The 17,893-nt window shown below is 40.4% G+C and overlaps 2 protein-coding genes across 3 annotated transcripts in view; both read left to right on the top strand.

Annotated features, from left to right (window-relative positions):
- The first annotated feature begins 1,739 nt into the window (after positions 1 to 1,739).
- LOC144007166 (uncharacterized) overlaps positions 1,740 to 17,893 on the top strand; it is a 33,601-nt gene continuing 17,447 nt past the window's right edge. Inside the window, exons 1-2 of one of the 2 annotated variants that reach the window (XM_077506548.1) lie at positions 1,740 to 2,144; positions 4,661 to 4,849. In XM_077506548.1, coding sequence (XP_077362674.1) covers positions 2,021 to 2,144; positions 4,661 to 4,849 — 313 coding nt within the window. In that variant the 5' untranslated portion in view covers positions 1,740 to 2,020. The remainder of the gene's footprint in view (positions 2,145 to 4,660; positions 4,850 to 17,893) is intronic. The other variant, XM_077506556.1, reaches the window with a different exon arrangement.
- LOC144007546 (uncharacterized) lies at positions 6,970 to 11,481 on the top strand. Its single transcript, XM_077507286.1, has 5 exons — positions 6,970 to 8,100; positions 8,731 to 8,784; positions 9,056 to 9,133; positions 9,213 to 9,302; positions 9,801 to 11,481. The coding sequence occupies exons 1-5, from the start codon at positions 7,683 to 7,685 to the stop codon at positions 10,100 to 10,102; spliced, it is 942 nt and encodes a 313-aa protein (XP_077363412.1). The 5' UTR covers positions 6,970 to 7,682; the 3' UTR covers positions 10,103 to 11,481.

The following is a 17,893-nucleotide window of genomic DNA, read 5'->3' as shown; positions in this document are numbered from 1 at the left end:
TCTTAACTAAAGAGCCAGACCTGTCACCAGAAAGAGAGTGCAGGGGGGGCATTACCTTTTTTGGGGGAGCACACTTCATCAACCTAAATCTAATGTTGTTCAGGTTGAACAGTGGCATTGTGACAACTGCAAAAGCGGCGGAATGACTGTGACCCAGCCCCTTCTATCTGAGATTAGCTAGCAGTTGCCTTCATTTGCTTTTTGGATTTAGGGCTGTACGATATGGATAACATTTCGGATCATTTTTGCCAGACATCTTTATTCTTTGGTCTTGACTCAGCATGAAACTTCGCATCATTTCAGTGTTTTATGGTGCCTTCTGTATTTTCTGTTATTTTATTTATAGTTATATTTACTTATTCACTTCCCTACATCTTATATATATATATTTTTTTTTTGCTTTTTATACTTACCTACTTATATTTACCTACTTTATTCTCAAAGTATGCACCTCATCTCTTCATTCACGCTCTCTCAACACCACCACACTGGATGTCAAATGAAACGGACAAGATGACGTCCCACCTTTATTTTGAGCGGGATTTCCCTGCCTACGAGTTTTACAAAACTAAAGTCGTGCTATGCTAACATCGAATATTGCGTTTAAACCAAGATCCCGTTTGAAACAAAACGCACAATTCAGTCATGACCAAAACGATTTCCAGCCAGTTGGAATTCCGACGTTCGTTTGATGTCACAAATCTTGCGTTGGATTAGAAGACGCAATAGCGACGTCCCTTGGTGAACAAAAACAGTTCCAAAGTCCATTGCATAAATTGCAAACGCCCCGCCAAAAGGCACCCCCCCCCCCACCCTTTCCGGATTTTGGTGTGATGTAGCATGCTAGCTGGTAGCTGTTCTGAGGCTGTACCCGCCCCGCTGCAATATGATTGGCTACAGCGTCGCTGGAAGGATATGACGAGATAACCATGGACGCCGCCATATTGGATTAGCAACCCATGAAGGGGTACCAAAAAAAAAAAAAGTGCTGTGTGAAAGCGACCGAACGGAACACAGACGGGCCGAACCGAAACTGTAAATAATACAACCTGTTACCGTGGGACTTATGATGCCCTAATGCATTTTGCATCTCGTATTTTTCTAGTAAGATCATTATCATTTCAGTTTATTACCTTTTTAAAAATTCTGTGTTAATATCAATTTAAAGGCCCAAGAATAATGTGTGTTAATAATGTGTTAAACACGAATATTTATGTTCAATATAATAAACTAAAAAAGGAATGGCTGTACAAAGTGGAAAAAAAAATCTGTCAATTTACAATTAATTGGGAAGTATACTACTTTCTTTACTTTTCTTTTTTCTTTACTTTATATCAGATACGCTATCAAACATTTATTCATAGCTCGGGCCGGTACATTATAAGCTATTACAACAAATTAAACTCATCCCTGATAATAAACATTCAGTTTACTTCAAAATGCTTGTTCAACTTTGATGGCAAATTTTTAAACTAGACATTCACCACAATAAACTTCAGCTCTTTTGAATAAGTCCAATTTAAACGGGCATTTAAACTTTACGATTATATCGGGAACAAAACATTGAAAAAGGGAATGAGACTTTCGAACTGCAGCAAAAATGGCGACATCTGCCGATGACTTGATGACAATGCTTTCTCTGAAGCCTCCGGACAATTTCCTGCAGCCAATCGTAACGCAGCGGGGGCGTGTCCTGCCCCTGACTTCCGCCGCACGTCTACGTTCGTTTCTTTACGTGCTCACTGCACTGGCGGGCGGCCACATCGCGTTGAATCAGACATCCTCTGCTAAATCATTCTTTCTGATTCGGTATTGAACTGAACACACAGGACTCCCATCACCATTTTGAAGGTCTGCGACACCATTTATTAAATGTCGGCGTGTGTATAAACTCGTCTCGGTTAGCTTAGTTTTAGTTTAGCTTAGCTTAGCTTAGCTCGCTCGCCGCTAACAAAGAGAAGCACATAACACGTGGTCAGGAAGAGACCAAGTGTGACTTTGTTGGCATTATTGTGCCAAAATGTCTGCGAGAACGACACCAAAGGACGAGGAGGAACTCTTTGGAGTCAAAGAAGAGAACGAGCAACATTTTCAACCGCTGGACGACGTTTGCGAGCAGCCTCGAATTGTGCTACACGCAGCAGGTTTGTACACTTATTACTCTTCCTTGCGTAGCACTACTATATAGCGTTAAAAAAAAAAAAATCACTGCAGTCCTCATTACTGTACACAGTAATTCAATTCAACTTTATTTCAGAGGACGGTTTTACAATCATCAGACAGTCATACCAATGTCTCTGACAAGATGTATGTGAGTTGAAGAACACTTTGGTCCACGATGCTGTTGTATTAAAACGGTGGTATAATACTAAATGATTTTTTTTTTGTCTGTATACATACCCGTTTCCCACATATTTTTTTTTAAATAATACAATCACATTGTTTTGTTATGATTACTGCCAGTGTTTTAAAAAATAAGTGCCGGTACTCTCCTAATTCATATCTATCTATAGGAGAATTTTTTGGGGGGTATTTTTATTGTAAATTGTAATATTAAATAGGGCTGCACAATATCTCGAAAAAATATCGATATCGCGGTATTGGCCCTTGCAATAATCATATCGCAAAGGCACGCAATAAGTTTTATATGGAATGTCATGCTTTTTATATGAATTTGACCAGTCAGATGCTAACTAAAATGTGCATCGCTATTCAATAGTTGAAAATTATCAAGTCATAATTCCAATTAATGAACTAAGATTACATGAAGGTTGCTTATTTTGCCCCATGAAAAATGTTTTTCTTTCATTAGGTAATAAAAATGTAATTTCTTTAGGTAAATGTTCAATATCGCAATAATATCGATATCGCTATGTTCAGCGAGTATATCGCATGTTTTTCCAATTTCGTGCAGCCCTAATATTAAATATTATTAAAGCAGCTCAATGTAAGATTTAAAATTTCAAATCTCTACTGCCACCTGTGGCCGAAAACAAACTGCACGCTCGTACACGCTGCGCGCACTCGTACGTGCACGACCTCAATACTGAAGACTGGGCTCTTCATATCCAATGAAACGATGTTTTCAGAGGTAAGAAGTTTTTCTAATGTTATACAAAGCTGGCCACTTCACGGAATGAGACTCTCGATCCCCACTAAACAATTGATGTCCACGGGACGTGCAGATCATATTGCTTTAGTCGGTCGAAGTCCAGTCCTGTGCTATACTCCAAAACGATGTGCAAATTACGTCAGTCAATTGGACCTCATTCCGATGTTAATATGCAGTTACATATTGTAGTCACCCCGCTCGACGGACGTCAACCTGATTCTAGTCATTATTAGTGTATGTCGCCCCCAGGCTAGCGTCATTGTGCATGAGCCGAAAGGTGGGCTGTCATTTATGGAAATTGACGATTGTGAAAAACATATAGACCCATTCACTACTTAGTGTGATATGGCCGTGAATGTTATCGCCATTCAGTAGTACCGTTCACATTCCGTTAGCATAATGTAGCTACTAGGGGTGTGAATTGCCTAGTACCTGACGATTCGATTCGTATCACGATTCACAGGTCACGATTCGATTCGATACCGATTAATCCCGATACGAATTTATAAGTCGATTGTTGCGATTTTTTTTCATTCAAATTTAGAAAATACTAATCAGTAAGCTTGTAGAGTGTAAGATTTATATGAAAATGTATTATTTATTTATCTGAAATTTCAGTCTTATAGAGGTTGTAATCTGTTTCATGTTTGAACAGCATTAAAATAAAATATTAAGGCTTAATGTTCCGTTCATATAACATTCTTCCATGCTCAAGGTGTAAATCCTAAAAAAAAAAAAATTCTGCCGATTATTGAATCGATTCGAGAATCGCGCGATGTAGTATCGCGATATATCGCCGAATCGATTTTTTTTAACACCCCTATTGGTCATCATTACTCATCGTTTAGTGTACATGTATTGTAGCGTTGGTGAACTTACTGGGGCAAGTGGCGAACAAAAACAACTCTTTAATGACAACTTGCATGTCGGGCGCAACCACGCCAGAGCACAACAGCTCCAAACGCGGTTAGCTTGCCATAACAAGTCCTGTGTTACCTTCACGGACCATGGGACACAACCCAACCCGCCTCACCACAACACAAGGATTGCTACAGAAATTGAAATCAAATCAGAGATGTAATGTCCTATAAGCAGGTATAACTTTATTTTGTCTACACTTTAGGATGTGTGAGTTTACTGACTGAAGATCGGCAAGATTTTTATTTATTTATTTTTAATATGTATACTGTATTTATTTATAAATAGTGTTTACATGTATGTTTCATGCCACATGAAAAGCTGGGAATGTTGAGTGGTAAAGTGTAACTAGGTGAAATAAACTGATATTAAAAGGCTTAATTTGCCTTTATCTTACGATCCTGTAATATATAATAGATATTGTTCATTATAATTAACTTTTTTTTTGGGAAAAAAAAATACTTAAATGGACCTTGAAAAAAATAATCGCAGATATCGCATGATATCGCGATCGCATTTTTTTGGGGTGAAAAAAAATCGCAATTAGATTATTTTCCATAATCGTTCAGCCCTACTTGAAATTTGACTTAACCAAACCAAATATGTGTTTTGTCTTCTTGTGTCCTGCAGACGTCGGTGAGAAATATCTTCGTCCTGACCAACAGGACATGAAGCCTCCTCATGTTAAAGAGGAGGAAGAACATCCTTACATCGAAGAGGAGGAAAAGCCCGTTCGTGTCAAAGAGGAGGCGGTTGAGGATGATGTCACCAAGTTGCCACCGACCTTCGCCCCTTTAAAGAGTGAAGATGAAGACAAGGGTGAGAGTGACGAGGATGCAGGGGTGGAGCTTCCAAGCAGCAGCTCTTCATTTCAGTTAAAAAAAATAAATAATAATAACAATAATAAAGGGGGGGGTGTTGGGCTGTGTCGATATTACTGGAAAAAAAAATCTAAAATACAAAAGCCAATCTTGACTCTGTTGTGTCATCTAAAAAAGTGAAATGGAAACTTAAGTAAGTAAATACCATATCGCTCTAATTTCCTACAGGAAATATTTTTCCCCAAAATTTAAAAACAACTGAAATCTGCCACAAAAACAAATGGTTCAGAAGATTCCCAATTAAATGAAAACTAAGTTATATTAGAAAATGCAATTTCTGGAGAAATTGCGGGTGAATGCAGGAAGGGTGAATAAAAACCTGTGGAATGATTATGAATAATATTGAATGATATTGAATGACCTGGAATGCTATACAATGACCTGGAATGACCTGAACATGCTAAATGGTGTAAGGAGTGACAAATTGAATCAGCAATGGAGGAAAGATTGAGGACTGGAGTAAGGTTCACTTTCTGTTGAAATCAGGTCACTTCCTGTTGAAATTGGGATACTTCCTATTGATAGGTCACTTCCTATTAAAATCAGGTCACTTTCTGTTGAAATCGTGTCCCTTCCTGTTGATTTGACGCCACTTCTGGGTCACTTCCTGTTCATTTTAGGCCATTTCCGGGTCACTTCCTATAGAAATCAGGTCACTTCCTGTTGAAATCGTGTCACTTCCTGTTCATTTGATGCCACTTCTGGGTCACTTCCTGTTGATTTTAGGCCATTTCTGGGTAACTCCCTGTTCAAATTGGGTCACTTCCTGTTGAAAACAAGTCAGTTCCTGTTGATTTCAGGTCACTTCCGGGTCACTTCCTATTGAAATCAGGTCACTTTCTGTTGAAATCGTGTCACTTCCTGTTCATTTGATGCCACTTTTGGGTCACTTCCTGTTGATTTTAGGCAATTTTCGGGTCACTTCCTGTTGAACTCAGGTCACTTCCTATCGATTTTAGGCCATTTCTGGGTAACTTCCTGTTCAAATTGGGTCACTTCCTGTTGAAAACAAGTCAGTTCCTGTTGATTTCAGGTCACTTCCGGGTCACTTCCTATTGAAATCAGGTCACTTTCTGTTGAAATCATGTCACTTCCTGTTGATTTGACGCAACTTCTGGGTCACTTCCTGTTCATTTTAGGCCATTTCCGGGTCACTTCCTATTGAAATCAGGTCACTTTCTGTTGAAATCGTGTCACTTCCTGTTCATTTGATGCCACTTCTGGGTCACTTCCTATTGATTTTAGGCCATTTCTGGGTAACTCCCTGTTCAAATTGGGTCACTTCCTGTTGAAAACAAGTCAGTTCCTGTTGATTTCAGGTCACTTCCGGGTCACTTCCTATTGAAATCAGGTCACTTTCTGTTGAAATCGTGTCACTTCCTGTTCATTTGATGCCACTTCTGGGTTACTTCCTATTGATTTTAGGCCATTTCTGGGTAACTTCCTGTTCAAATTGGGTCACTTCCTGTTGAAAACAAGTCAGTTCCTGTTGATTTCAGGTCACTTCCGGGTACTTCCTGTTGATTTCAGGTCACTTTCCGTTGAAATCGTGTCACTTCCTGTTGATTTGACGACCCTTCTGGGTCACTTCCTGTTCATTTTAGGCCATTTCCGGGTCACTTCCTATTAACTAATTAGAGAGAGAAGCAATGCCTTTTTTGTCCGTCGCGATCAAAATTTAGATTTATGGCCTTATTCGCTATGATGTCCTTTGATGTCCTTTGATGACGTAGGATGTTCCAGATGTTAAAAAACATACGATAAAAATGATCGATCGGAGGTCAAGAGGTCACGATCAAAGGCCTGTTATGACGTAGGATGAAAGGGAACGATAAAAATGATGGATCGGAGGTCAATAGGTCACGATCAAAGACTTTTTGGATGACGTAGGATGAAAGGGAACGATAAAAATTAGGGTTAGGGTTAGGATTTCAAAGAGATGAAGAGGTGTGTGCCTGTGTGCCAGTGAGTTCCTGTGCAACATGTGGATGGGGGGAGGGTAGGGGGTGGTGGGAAGGAAATGGCTGAGGAGGGGGGACCGTCTGGCTGTATGTATGTCCTGTGCAGCACGATGAAAAATGAATCGAGCGTGATAATCCTCTAGGGGAGGACCCCCCCCCGGAGATTATATAGGACCGCTTTTGATAAAAATGTAAGAAGCGTCGTGGTAGGCCGATATGATTCATCCCAAGAGAGAGGAATTGGGGGGTGTCAAGGTCAAAAAGCGAGATCTTTGTCATATTTTAAAAGGAGATATGACTTTCCTCCTTGTTCGCATATGGTTAGCGAAAGCGATAGAAAAACAAAAAATAGGTGGGGGTGACAATTGTTTTATGACTTTAGAAGAATGCTTGTGTGTATGGGTGATGCGGATGAGCTTTTTTTTTTTTTTTTCTTCCAGATGTTAAAAAACATACGCGCGCGCGCACATACACAGACTCAATATTAGGCCCTTTCACACCACAGGAACTTATGAAGGAACTTCCCTATGTTCCGGGGGAGTTTGTCCAAAGTTTGCGTTCACACACAAAACCAGTTCTGGGTCTGGGGGGGTTGAAACGGTACTACCTAAGTTCCTAGGCCTGAGGAGGGTATTTGGGTGTACCCTGAACTACACAAGGTGGGGGCGTGTTGTGAAGTGTGTCATGATTGGTTGACTGGACGAGGAGGTGTGTTTTGGATAGGTGAGTTTTTCGCGGTAAAGCCGCCATTTCTTTTTTACTTTTCACTGCTATAGAGCGCGAAGATTTTTCCCCCCAAACGTTTTGGCAATGGAAGGATTTAAAAAAAACGATAGGTGGACGGACGAAGAAGTGCAGGCTCTCCTGAGCATTTACGGGGACGATGAGACCCAACGACACTTTGAAAGTGCCACAAGAAACGATAAAGTCTATCAATTGATAACCGCGAAGCTAGCAGAGCTTAGTATTTTCCACACACAAAAGCAGGTAAGGGAAAAACTCAAGAAACTCAAACAGGACTATAAAAAACTCAAGGACCACAACAACCGAAGCGGAAATGACCGCAAAATTAATAAATGGTACGAAAGACTGGACGTCATTCTCGGCCACCGGATGGGGTGTACAACCGGTAAAACTAAGGACTCTGCAATTGCAATGCTGGAAGCCATGTGCGAGGACACGGCAGTGGGCGAGGATTCGTCACCAACAGACACGCTAACACACCAAGGTAAGACAGAATTGCCTCATGAACACTTTGTATTTATATATTCGTTTAGGTCGCTGCGCGGTCGCAACATTGCTTTTACACCGCGCTAGCACTAAGCTGTTAGCGTAGCATGGCTTAAGCTTGGCAAAGTCACGCATCCAGCTCCGAACCTATGTAATGTTGTGAAATCATTCCTAAATCAATTAACCTAGTAAATGAAGAGTATTGTAGGCAGCTAATGCCGAAATTGCCCTGCTTTCAGTGATGACGAAATTGGAAAGCTTTGTGCAAAGGACGTGTGGAAACCAGGCATGATATGCACGGTTAAAAGCAAAACAACCACTTCGTTTGTTTTTTTTTCCCCTTAAGCCAAGGCTCTGTATACAACGCGACTAAAGAGTTTTAACTTGTTAGTCTCATCACCTAACAGCTCGTATATAGTTCTAGGGAAACGGAAACGTAAGAAGAATGACTCGAAATGGATATTTTGCCGTGACCTTCACCTCGATACCAGCGCTACTTTGCCATGAATCGCGCGAGAATTTCGCTGGCAGGGGAGTTGACGGTCACGGTGAAATATCCGTTGCTATAAAAGGTATGTCGTCTAACGGTGTAAACTGACCTTTTGTTGTGATGTACTCTGACTTACAGCGGGACCTTCTCTGAGCTCTTCATTACCTTCTGATGTCTCCCTGAGCAGTCCTGGTATGTTTCATTTCATTTCATGTAACTTCAAAAGCTCCATATAAAACTAATAAAGCAACACACCACTCACTATTAATTTTACTTCGTTGGATACGCCAGTGTGTATTGCTGCCTAAAAAAGCTTGTACATGCCGCCATATTTGGCAATGTAGTGTGGCATATTCTGTTCTGTGGCAATGAAAAATGGAAGGATATATGTGAGTGGCGTGTTTTACCCTCACCTAAATCATTGCACTGTGCCCTTACTCATTTCATGACTCTGTTGAGACAGTTTCAGTCGAGGCGTTGGAAGGGATAAGCGAGGATGGTCCATCCACAAGCGGAAACTGCGCCCCTCTGTCAACTTCCAGTAAGTTCAAAGTCATGTAACTTGAAGCTCATCGAAATTATTTACTGTTACTCATTGGATGTACATGATGTTGATACAGCTTCAAATGATGAAGTAAGTGAACATTCGCGGCCTACGAGCAGAATCAGCAGAGCTGTTCCTGAGTCTTCTGCCTTGCTCTCCCGTCCAGGTAAATGTCCAGTAAAAAAAAGTTTCAAATTTCTTACCTTCACAAAATGGACGGCCCGCCTCCTCCGTGGCATTTTTCTCAGTTACAATTATTGAATAACAAATTGTTATGCTTGCTAATGATTATAGTCACATTACAGCCATGAACAAAAGTCAACTCAAATCATGTCAGCAGATACTGCCTCTGCATAATTTCATTTGGAATTTAATGATTGTGGCCTTTTTGATCAGGTCCTTCATATTTGAGAAATGATGGTTGATGTATATTAATCTTTTGAATTGAATCAAAAGTATTGGAATCAATTTGGAATTTAGCTCTTGTGAATCAAAGTCACATTGATTTAGGACATTAGTATTATACCCAGCCCTTCTATTATTGCGATGGTTCAAATCCAATTATACGTTAAACCTATATTCACATAATTTATAATAAATAATTTAAGGGCACCTGCACCTTGTTTTTTTGTCACTCACTCATTGTACATTTACATCCCTACAGCTAAGCGCAAACGGGACCGAGACCACCTGTTTTTGGATTACCTGCGCGAATTTGACGAAAAGAACGGGGAGGCCACGAGAGCGATGTTTCTCGAAGAAGTGAGGTTGCACAAGGAGGACCTTGAGCTCAGACGGCAGGAACGCAAGGAAGACCTTGAAATCAGACGGCGGGAACGCACGGAAGATCAACAGCTGGCACGTGAGCTGATTGAGCAAAACCATAGGCATGACAGAGACTTCCAAATGGGCTTCCTGGCAGCCTTAAACAGATTTGTTGACACAATGAGCAAAATGCCAAAGTAATAAATACTTTCGATTTCATATCAGAGTTTTGGTTTTTTTTTTCACACAAATAAAAACTTACGCTCAATGAATTCTTTTTAATATTTTTTATTTAAAAAAAAAAAAACAGTAATGCAAACACACAATTCCTTTACAATGATGTATTTAAAAACTTCAGAATTGCTGCACGGGCATGCACCCCCTCAGTTTCCACTACTGCAGACTCAGTACCATCAGGCTGCTGCGGGACAATAGCACTGTCCTCCCATTCTCCCAAAAAATCATCCCCGTTCTGTTCACACAAATTGTGTAAAACACAACAAGTTATGACCATAGACTTTGCTTTGTCCAGTTGACAGTCATTGCGATTTAACAAACATCGCCACCTGCCCTTTAATCTACCAAATGCGTGTTCCACGGTGATTCGGGCTCTGCTTGTCTTGTTGTTGTAAATTAACTGCTGCATGGTCAGCCTGCCGTTGTCATTGAACGGCTTCAGCAGTCAGCTCTTAAGTGGATAGGCAGCATCACCGAGCAGGTAATACCCAACGTTGTGTCCATGTATGGTTTTTGTTTCTTGAGGGTGTAGCAAACCTCTGTCCACCAGATCCCATAGCCCAGACAAGCGGAGCACTCTAGCATCATGCAGGCTCCCAGCAGCACCAACAAAAACATTCCAAAAGAGCCCATTTGCATCCACCACAGCCTGCAGGATGATGGAGTGCCAGCCTTTGCGGTTAAAGTATTCAGTGTGGTACTCTTCTGGTCGAATAATGGGAATGTGGGATCCATCTATCGCACCCACACACTGTGGCAGCCCCCATTTTGTCTGAAAATGTGCTGCCATGTCTTCTAATTTGTTTTTGCAGGGCAACCGTATGACCTCTGCCAAAAGCACCTTCTCGACCGCAGTGCAGAAGTTATGCACACAATGGCACACTGTTGAAATGCCGATGCCAAACAAATGTGAGATGCTCCTATACTCATTATTGGTGGCAAGTTTCCACAGAGCTACAGCAACTCTCTTTCGCAGTGGAACACAAAGACGATAGTTGGTGTCACTCTTCTCCAGCTCGGGTCCAAGACGGTAACAGAGGTACTCGAATGTGTCCTTGGAAACACGAAAGTCTTTCATCCATTTGCCATCATCGTAGGTTGAAACTACAGCGTCCCACCAGTCAGAGGTTCTGATGTTCTTCCACACCCTGCGCGGAACACACCCAGACCGGTAGAAGTGGCAAATCTGAAACAGAAACACAACAAATTAATGAATGCTATTAAATTAAATTAAATTAATTTATTTATTAAATTAATCTCTACATTAATTACTTTTGTGCAACAACCTCGTGATTGACATGATACCAGAATATCTTAAAATAGCGGAATATGCACCTATATGTGTGGCCCTATAATAAACCACTAGCTTGAGGTGGCAATCTAACACTTGCCAAATTAATAACTTTTCCCTAAATCCCGGCACGTCTGTCCTATCATTTGTGCATTGTCAAAGAAAGCAAGCCATTTCAACACTTTTTTTTTTTTTTTTTTTTTTTTTTTTTTTAAAGCAAAAACAAACACGTGGACAGACTAACAATACATCCAGCTCCAACGATATTATGAATTACGAAGCGTACATTTAGCGTGAACAGAAAATCGCCATCAAGCCCTATTTTGCCGTGAATTGCACGATAACTTAGGCTGGTAACACCAGTTTCCAGCGATTGCCGAGTTCATGAAAGTGCGCGTCACGGCAAGATGACCGACGCCGCGGAAACACGCTTCACTTTAATCACATTATGTTACAAGTTACCAATGTGAAATAAATTCCGTATAATTGTGTGTTTAAGCCTTACCAGTGCACGTCTTCGCGCTTGCAGGAGTAAGCGTCTTCGTGTTTGCAGATTTGACCGTCTTTCCACGAGGTGTGAGCGAGTTCTGCCCACCCATTTCTCGTCTTGCTGAGGTACGGCAGGTCCGAATGGTTGTCATCAACCTCTCCCTTGACGTTCTAATAGTTGCAACCACAACTTTGTGCAACATGACAAGGAAGAGAAAAAGATGATAATGCTCCAACATGCCGCCTTGTATCACAACAAATGGCGATGGAGGGTCCAAGGTCGCGTTTTTCAACGTCACCCTGCTTGTTTGTCATTCGGTTTTACCGGTACCACCACTTGCTGGACAGGCGGGGTAGTACTGTTTTTTTCCTCCCCCCTGACATACGTCAGTCTCATTTGAATAAGCTACCCTGCCCGCTTTCATGCTGTGTGAACGCAAACTCGTGGGCCGCTCACAAGTTCTTCGGACCCGGAACTGACTCTACCATGAACTCAAAGTTCATGGGCTTTTTGGTGTGAAAGCGCCTCCTGTGTGCCAGTGAGTTCCTGTGCAACATGTGGATGGGGGGAGGGTGGGGGGTGGTGGGAAGGAAATGGCTGAGGAGGGGGGACCGTCTGGCTGTATGTATGTCCTGTGCAGCACGATGAAAAATGAATCGAGCGTGATAATCCTCTAGGGGAGGACCCCCCCCCCGGAGATTATATAGGACCGCTTTTGATAAAAATGTAAGAAGCGTCGTGGTAGGCCGATATGATTCATCCCAAGAGAGAGGAATTGGGGGGTGTCAAGGTCAAAAAGCGAGATCTTTGTCATATTTTAAAAGGAGATATGACTTTCCTCCTTGTTCGCATATGGTTAGCGAAAGCGATAGAAAAACAAAAAATAGGTGGGGGTGACGATTGTTTTATGACTTTACAAGAATGCGTGTGTGTATGGGTGATGCGGATGATTTTTTTTTTTTTGTTTTTTTTCCCCCTTCCAGATGTTAAAAAAACGTGCGCGCGCGCGCGTATGTTTTTTTTACACAGACTCAATAACAGACTTATATTGGAATAAGATGAATGAAAAAGAATGACGAAGGGTCGACTCTTTCTTTTTTTTAAAAAAAAGAAAAAAAATATGTAGGAGGGGCTTTTCGATACAGAGATTTTTGTAAGAGTGAATTTGACGTGAACACATTCGTACCTTGAGATCTGGAGGGAGAGAGAGAGACTCGAGAACATGATTATGGAAACTTTTGTGACATTACAAGTGAGACATTCTTTAAACCCGCTGGAGTGAAAGTTGGAGAAAATGTGCTCGAGTGAGGGGGGTGAACTTGCGGTGGGGTGCGTGAATGAGGGGGGCGGGGCTTCAATTGACACGAGGAAGGGAGAGAGGAGGAGGGGCGGTGAGAGGGACGGGGTTTCAGATGGCAGAAGGAAGACAAGAGTGAGAGATGAGGTGTTGCAAAAAATAATTGTGTATTAAACATTGTCATGAGGGTTTGTATTGTTAAACAATGTTTGATATCAATGAAACGGTGGATGATGATGATATAGGAGCGTTAATCGATTTCTATTTCATTAAATAGGTAGAAAGTAACTTATTTAAAAAAAATAAAAAAGTATACCCCCTAAAATAATTTACGACCGTATGTCTATACCGCCTCTTTTAGGATGTTTTCGAGGTAGTTCCAACCCTTAGACAGATAGACATTTACACCCCTTAAAGATTCATCTCTGATCGTAGGATGGCTGAAGGTAACTTCTAATTTTTATAAAATATTAGGATGGAGATCTGGGGAATTATAATAAATTGTAAATATATTTTATAGAAACTTTAGTAACTGTCGATATAGTTTATAGACTGCATGAGTTTTATATATATTTTTTATAGAATCTAATATATAACGCTGTCTTCTAAAACTATTTTAGTTATTGAAGAGGGTGATATCTATAGCCCTGACGATCTTGGTGAGAGTCATCTTCTCTTTTATTTATATATATATATATATATATATATATATATATATATATATATATATATATATATATATATATATATATAATGTCTATATTTTAATATAGTTTTTTTTTTTTTTTTTTTTTTAAAGACGATATATTACGAAGGGAGACGGAGGCCATTTACGAAAATACCATTAAATCGATACACTATATGAATACAGGTGAAAGACCACTAGAGGGGGCTACTTCAAGGATTGGTTCTCGTTTGAACCGTGTAAACGCATACGAAAAGCACACGTGACAATACCAAGACGATTCCGGATGAACCTCAAGCCTCTATAAGCGATAGGGGTGGGAATCTCTGACATGAGGCAGATTCGATATGTATCTCGATACACAAGTTGCGATTTGATGGAAAAACGATTATCTTTCAGAACAGAACGGTTCGATTAAGTTTGGGACCGATACAATTTTCGATTCGATACGATTAATTTCAATATTCAAAACTTATAGTGACATTTGTTGCTTGTAAACATTAATCTTAAAACACCACAAATTTTTACAGTATCTACAAATGTGTAAAAAAAGAACAACAACAATGTCTTATATATTTTTATATATTGAATCAATTATTTAAATGGACCGGAACAAAGGGCTGGGCGATATGACTGAAAAATGTATCAGTTTAAATATTTATTAGTTGTTATTGACAGTTATAATTGTTTTTTGTTTTTGTTTTTTTAATTCAAAATCAGGATCAGGAAAACAAAAGGCTGATAATTCAATTTGAAATATAAATATTTTACCTTTAAAAAGACACCAACACAATTAAACAGAATATGTCCACATTGTGAAGTATTTCAGAAACATAAATTTAAGACATGAAATAAACCTACCGTCCAGCCAAAAGAAATATGAAGCCACCTTATGGAACAATAAATCTATCAAACACATTTTAAGAACTTAATATGTCCAAAAATATTGCCAAAAGTGCATTTCCCTTTTTATTAACAATTTTTGTTTTAACAATTTTTGTTTTTCTTTGCCATTACATTCATTTTTGGTTAATGTATGACATCTTTTTTTTTTTTTTAATCTGAGACACGATGATGACCACGGAATCACTCCTGTTTGTTTTGTTTTTTGGGCTGTCGTTCATTTTGAGTTTGATGACGTAATTGCGGGCACTTCTCAGTTCCCTGCTCCTCATGCTAGTTGTGTACATTGACAGGGAGCCACAAACTGAGAAATGAGATACTTGCAGTGTGCTTTTAGCTTAGCTGGTGTGTTGGCTGTGGGGCATACCTGTGTCGTTTGAATCCATGCATTGGATTGTCACGGGAGTTATTCTTTTTGGCTCGCGCGCAGTACCAACGCCGGCCCGGGACATACAAGTGCACCGAGAGGACTCGATAGCCATGGGAAATACCGAGATGCACGGCACCGGCTTCTGCTAATTGTCTCCACTGTTTCATGTTGTCACTCGTTGTGCGCGCGCGCGCCGTGTCGCGAGCACGGCGTTGACGGTAGGCTCCTCCCCAAGGTGCGTAACGTCTTTGCATTATGTTTACAACATCCGGGGAATGAAGCGTCTCTGAGCGCCACTTTGCTAGCTCTCTGTAAACACGGAAGTAGCTTGAATAGTGATGCGACTGAAATGTAAACAAAACAAGTACAGCACGGTGCAGAACTCTTGCTATTGTTATGAAAACCATAAAGCCTCACTCGCAACCGATTCACAGCAACGCGATATCTGGTCCACAGCTTTACAAGCAATGTATCGAAGGATTCCCGGCGGATTTTGTATCGGTTGACAAGTCTGCTACCGATACGGCCGTTTAGCTCCCCTTGACGACCGATGGTTCGGTCGAATCGTTTTTTTGTCCCACCCCTAATAAGCGACCCCCGCGTGAATCTACCCGAAAATCAACGAGAAAAGATACACGGCGCGACGGCCGGGGGTGAGCGGGCTCCAGAACGACAGATTCCTGCTATCGAAGACGTTTCCGATGCGGAAGTTCAACAAACAGTACCATCCCTGATCGCCGGACAGGCTAGGATAAGCGTTATCCGACGTAATACATCGTGCGGTAAGTTAATATTATATAAGATTTAACTTTATGTATAGTTAAGAAAAGTTTATAATATATTTTTATAATCTTTAAACTAATACTAGAATACGTGGCGGGGTATAGAACTACATCTCCCAAGTGGTATAGGGTTGCGAGATGGCGGAAGACTGCATCTCCCAAAAGGCTTTGCGTTGATAGAGCGGACGGGGGTGTATGTGTGGGTTTTTTTTGTAAAAAAATGAAGCGTTAAGTGAAACTAGAGTATCTTAAATGTTTGTTTTTAAATTATATTATAACGATAGTATATTTTATGTCTGTGAGGGCTTTTATTTATTTATTTATTTATTTATTTAAAAAAAAAAGTCTTTTATATTCAGATCACGAACCGAGGAGGGGGAGGAGGAGGAGGAGGAGAAGACCCCGATCTTCGGATAGCAGTACCGAACGCGAAAGGAGACCCCACCCCCCATTTAACAACGGTAATATTAATGGGATATTTTATAGATTTTGAAATAAAAGTCTTTTTAAAAAAAAAATAAAAAAAAATGTGTATATATGTAGGTAGAGATTCGACACGGAGGTGGGGGAGGAGAAGGAGGTCTAGATCTTTAGACCGCGATACCGAACGTGGAAGGAGACTCTCCACTTCGGTCAACGGTAATATTAATGGGATATTTTATAGATTTTGAAATTAAAGTCTTTTTAAAAAAAAATAAAATAAATGTGTCTATATAGGTAGAAGCAGAAGGAGGTCTAGATCTTCAGACAGCAGTACCGACCGGGGAAGACAATCCCGCCGTGCGGACGACAGTGACGCTAGCAGCGGGGTGACAAGGAGACGACGGAGATTCAGCCCAGCATTCTACGAACATGCGACTGACAGCGACAGCTACCGAGAGGTGTCAAGGAGACGTCGGAGATTCAGCCCTGCATTCTACGGTGACAACGGACGCGTAAGGAGACGGGGTGTCTACGAGGCTAAGACGATGAAACTTAAACGCATTATATGTGATCTTCTTGAATATGTGTAATATACTGTTTTAAACCCCCTCAAATATTAAACGGTAAACCTTTTTTTTAAATGGAAGACTATAACATCGGATCGCAACATCGGGAGGGGAATTTAAATGATAATATAAGGGGTGAGATGGATCATTTTCAAAAATTTTCCGACCCTCTAGAATCTATGCTATCCCTCCTCGATCGTCCTATTTTAAACTCTAATGATAATTTGATGCTTCAAACGCTAAACCTAGGGGATGAATTAGCATTATCGCCACCCCCATTTACACAAAATAGTATACAAACGATACTATGTAACGATAATGAAAATGTTGAACGAGTAACCGATCATTTGATGCTTCAAGCGCTAAACCTAGGGGACGAATTAGCATTATCGCCGCCCCCATATACACAAAATAGTACACAAACGATACTATGTAACGATAATGAAATTATTGAACGAGTAACAATACCTCCTCATGAAATGCTACAAATTTATGATGAAACGACATCAAATAGTCACGTTTTACCATCTGTATCACAATATCCAGTAGGCAATATCGTTCAAGAGGGGGGTGGGGGTACTGTCAGAAGAAGAAGACCCCATATAACAATATAGAATTTCGTAGACGTTTATATTCACCCACCCCCGACGGACCCCGTGATTTTGCAGATTTCTATTTAAATATTGATGATAATTTGAACGAGATAATCAATGAGGTTCTTAGGTCTACTGCAGAAGGGGGCGTCATTCAGACGGAGCTTATAAGTGATAATAGAAATCTAAATTGTCTTTTACAACATACAAATAATCCAGATATTGTTGTAAATGCGGTTTATAATTTACTAGAAAAACTCGTACAATCTAACGGCGAAAACCTAACGAATAATAATATAGAAATTATATTTCAAATTGCATCTAATATGCGAGGCGGGTCTAAACGAAAACTGCT

The sequence above is a fragment of the Festucalex cinctus genome, chromosome 1, assembly GCF_051991245.1.
Source record: "Festucalex cinctus isolate MCC-2025b chromosome 1, RoL_Fcin_1.0, whole genome shotgun sequence".
NCBI lineage: Eukaryota > Metazoa > Chordata > Actinopteri > Syngnathiformes > Syngnathidae > Festucalex > Festucalex cinctus.
The sequence above is the reverse complement of the archived record's forward strand: the minus strand, read 5'-3'. Positions and strand labels throughout refer to the sequence as shown.

Excerpts from the sequence above, each read along its gene's own strand:
- LOC144007546 (XM_077507286.1), top strand. The coding sequence starts at position 7,683 with ATGGAAGGATTTAAAAAAAACGATAGGTGGACGGACGAAGAAGTGCAG. Across the intron at positions 8,101-8,730 it reads AGACACGCTAACACACCAAG|CGGGACCTTCTCTGAGCTCT; the intron begins GTAAGACAGAAT and ends TCTGACTTACAG. Across the intron at positions 9,134-9,212 it reads CGCCCCTCTGTCAACTTCCA|CTTCAAATGATGAAGTAAGT; the intron begins GTAAGTTCAAAG and ends ATGTTGATACAG.